This window comes from Daktulosphaira vitifoliae, unplaced genomic scaffold, assembly GCF_025091365.1.
Source record: "Daktulosphaira vitifoliae isolate Bord-2020 unplaced genomic scaffold, ASM2509136v1 Scaffold_419, whole genome shotgun sequence".
Classification (NCBI taxonomy): Eukaryota; Metazoa; Arthropoda; class Insecta; order Hemiptera; family Phylloxeridae; genus Daktulosphaira; species Daktulosphaira vitifoliae.
In genome coordinates, this window is record NW_026099984.1 from 1575 (window position 1) to 5260 (window position 3686).

A 3686-nucleotide genomic window follows, 5' to 3' on the forward strand; every position below is an offset into this window, starting at 1 on the left:
TCATGAAGGTCGGCATTTTGTAGACGCCCTCCTACGCGTACTATCCCGTTATCATCTATAAACGGCATCAAACGTGAAAACGTCTTTGATGAAACAGGTCGCCTGTTTTGTAACTCGACAATAAGATCTGACATGGTTTTTCGTTGTACATAACGAGTGATAGCAGTGAGCGCGTCTCTCAATTCCAAAATTGATAGGGAGACCGAACAGACAGGTTCATGGCGTCTGTATTTAACCAGCGTCGTATCCGAGCAACCACCCGGAGCATTCTACCGTAATTAGAAAACCGTCTGGTTAAGAAGTCCGAAGAGGATGCACTTTGTGCCGATACCAATATCGACACTTGTTGAACTTACGGCATCTCGGATTCTGAAATGACTTTAAATTCTTGAGGCCAGGTGTCAATCGAGTGGTACAAAAAAGATGGACCCTGCCAGTAATGTTTATGTGCAGCCAATTCAGCAGGCATTAATTTCCTTAGAGGCGCAATCTGCCGGATTGATGTCAGTCCGTACATAACGCCACTGACAACTCGGCAGTAGCTGCGCGGATAAGAGCCACACGGTTTGTCACAAAAGCCTTGAAAGATACCTGAGCTGACGCCACCCACGATAGGGCTACCGTGAAATCCGACCAACCCCATACGTCTGACACAGATACTGTAGGACATAGCTGGTTTTCTATTTTGCGCAATCATTTGGCCAACAACAACATAGCAGACGAAACGTCACGCCATAATATGTGCTGGTACTGTCGGTGTTCGGGTTGGATTAGCACTTGGCGATACATCTTGCAAATATCAGCTACGAAGACGTGCTGGTACAGGCGAAAGTTAAGTAATACATCCGTTATATCGGACTGCAGTTTAGGTCCAGACATGAGGCAATCATTTAGTGAACAACCCCCAGGTGCCCTAGCCGAAGCATCAAAAACCACTCGGAGTTTAATTTGATCACCAATTTGTTTAATAATCGGGTGATGCGGAATGAAATACTTTCCGGACACTGGAGCTGGCGTCATGTGACCGAGTGTCTCATATTCCTTCATGAACTCCCTATAAGCGCCGTATAACTGAGAGTCACTCTTTAATTTCCTTTCTAAGTTTTCAAATCGCCGAGTAGCTAACTGCAGTGAGCCCGATAGTCTGTCACAGCACGCGTTTTTGTGAAATGGCAAGGGCACTATGAACCGTCCATGACTATCTCTGGTCGTTAGGCTTCGAAACATTAGTTCACTTCTTCCTTCTTCAGTTACATCATCTTCATTAAGTCCTGGTTCTTCTATTTCCCAGAATCTTTCTAATAGATCTTCCAGCGATGTCATTAATGACGAAAGTACAACATGGGAAGAATCGTCCGTGGGTATTCCTACCCCGCCAATTAAGACCCAACCGAATATAGAGCCGTAAGCTACTGGTAATTGACGGTTTATTTCGATGCGTTTACCGTCCATTACCTGGGCAAACATGTCCGCGCCCACTAACATATCAATTGGCGCTGGCTGATCGAATGTGGGGTCAGCCAGTGCGAGGTGTGCAAACTGGCACTTTATGTCAATAGAAAGACTTCTATTGGGCATGTCTGCCGTAATTTTAGGTAATACCCAAGCATTTACATGTAATTCGTGTTGTGGAGCATACCGGGGAGTGAGTCGACAGTCGACAACTCCTTCAACCAGAGGTACCTTAGCTCCAGCAAGACCTAAAATGGGCGCTGTCCATTTTCTCTTTGACAATCCTAAACGATTTACACAGCTACTGGTTACTGCACTAATTTGTGAAGCTGAGTCTATTAAAACTCGAACAGTCTGAAAGATACCTGCACGGTCTTTGATGTGAGCTAGTGCAGTACCTAATAAGATGGTATGTCTGGGACGGGTACCCATTACCGAAGTGTTGCTTACAGGTACTCCGTCCACATTAGATAGGTTCTCACCATCTGATTTATCTACGTGAAGAAGACTATGGTGCATCCTAGGACAGTGTTTACAAGGTCGGCGCTCCTTACAACGGTTGCTCCAATGTGAGCTACTTAAACAACTAAAACAAATCTTCTTCTCTCGTACCATAGTGTTACGATCTTCTACCGAAGCCGATTGAAACATTCGACACTTAGATGGTCCATGTGACCCATTACAAAAAACACAATTATAGATAGGAGCACCAGAAGATTTGGCAGCGACTAAAGCAAACTTGGGTCGCTTATCTATATTTCGGAAAGTTGATGGTTTCATGTTGTCGCGTTGAACTGTTGATCGACGTGAACTACCAGAAAAGCTGACAGCCTCTAAAATAGATACCCGCCCCTTTACATACTTTATTACGTCAGAGGCAGCAGGAAATTCTTCAGAATTAACCGCTTCAAAACCTTTGCGGGTGGATAATGGTAAGCATCGGGACGACAGAGCAAATAATAGAAATTCTCCAAGGTTAGGTATTTGCAATGACTCCAATACTGCTATCTGATCCGAAAATAATACCAAAAAATCTTTTAAGCCCTCCAAAGACTCCTGTGACTGTGCCGGAATTGATATTAACTTGTCCACAATTAAAGTGGCTAGCTGTCGAGGTCTGTCAAATCTATCGACTAATGTTGACCAGGCTAGTTCATAGGTGGTCTCGGATACAACAATGTTGCGAATACTATTAAGTGCTTCACCTTTTAGACATCCCAACAAATAATAAAATCGCTCAATATTGGACAAATCCGTACGCTGAGCTATCAGTGCCTTAAATCTATCACGAAAGACCGGCCAATCCGAAAAGCTACCACTGTAGGAGGGGAGGGGTATCTCAGGCAAACGTGACCGCATCCCACTATTGATGCCGGACTTATTGGAAATTACAGACTCATTACCATCATCGTTAATATTAGATAGTGATTGACGTGGCAAGGTAGGTTTATATTTATCTGCAGTAGCTAATGCTCTTATGCATAATGCGCGAGTATCAGTTTCTAAATTTAAAGAAAATTCATCGAGCAAATCTAAATCCGACAAGGCCTCAAGTACGGCTTGATTATTTGCTAAAAATGTTTCCCATAATGGGTCTAAATCCTTCACAGATATTAGAAAATCAGGTAACAGCTCAGGAGACTCAACAACGCGAACAGACATTTCATGTATAGATTTAATGCGATTGATGGTGCTTTCACGAACAAACAACGCAGCCTTTTTAATTCGCTGTAGGTATCTAACGTCACGCTCATCAGTATTGGACATTTTCTCTTAATTGACGGAAAGGCAATAAAATATTTAATGAATTCCAATAAAACAATTATTGTAAAAAAATCTTTTAAATGAAACAACAATCACTAAATGAACCCTTTTTTTAGCTAACATAAATAAATTTTAGCAGATACAAGGCAAACCAATACTACTTAAATACGGATTTTTAAATAAATATATATATATGTTTTATTAACCACTGCAAAATACTAATACTAAACAAAACCAAACGCACAATATAATTACTTAAAAATTAAATCAAATGCAACAAGTAGTAATAGAAATTAACACTATATTTTTATATTTTAAATTTATGAATATTATTCAACGCACCAGCAATAATTAAAAACACTAATAATAAAATTAAACTGTTGTGCCGTGCTTATTTAAATTACACATTTATCAATAAAATTCTGTATAAATATTAAACAACTATAAGCAGCACTATTAATATCATAAAA

At 40.7% G+C, this 3686-nt stretch overlaps 1 protein-coding gene across 1 annotated transcript; it reads right to left on the minus strand.

Moving 5' to 3' along the window:
* Positions 1 to 693: 693 nt before the first annotated feature.
* LOC126909466 (uncharacterized) lies at positions 694 to 3219 on the minus strand. Its single transcript, XM_050691889.1, has one exon. It carries the CDS (start codon positions 3217 to 3219, stop codon positions 694 to 696), a length of 2526 nt encoding a protein of 841 aa, XP_050547846.1.
* Between the last annotated feature and the right edge of the window lie 467 nt (positions 3220 to 3686).

What these genes read in the sequence shown, in the direction of transcription:
- LOC126909466 (XM_050691889.1), bottom strand. Translation starts at nt 3,219, where the DNA reads ATGTCCAATACTGATGAGCGTGACGTTAGATACCTACAGCGAATTAAA.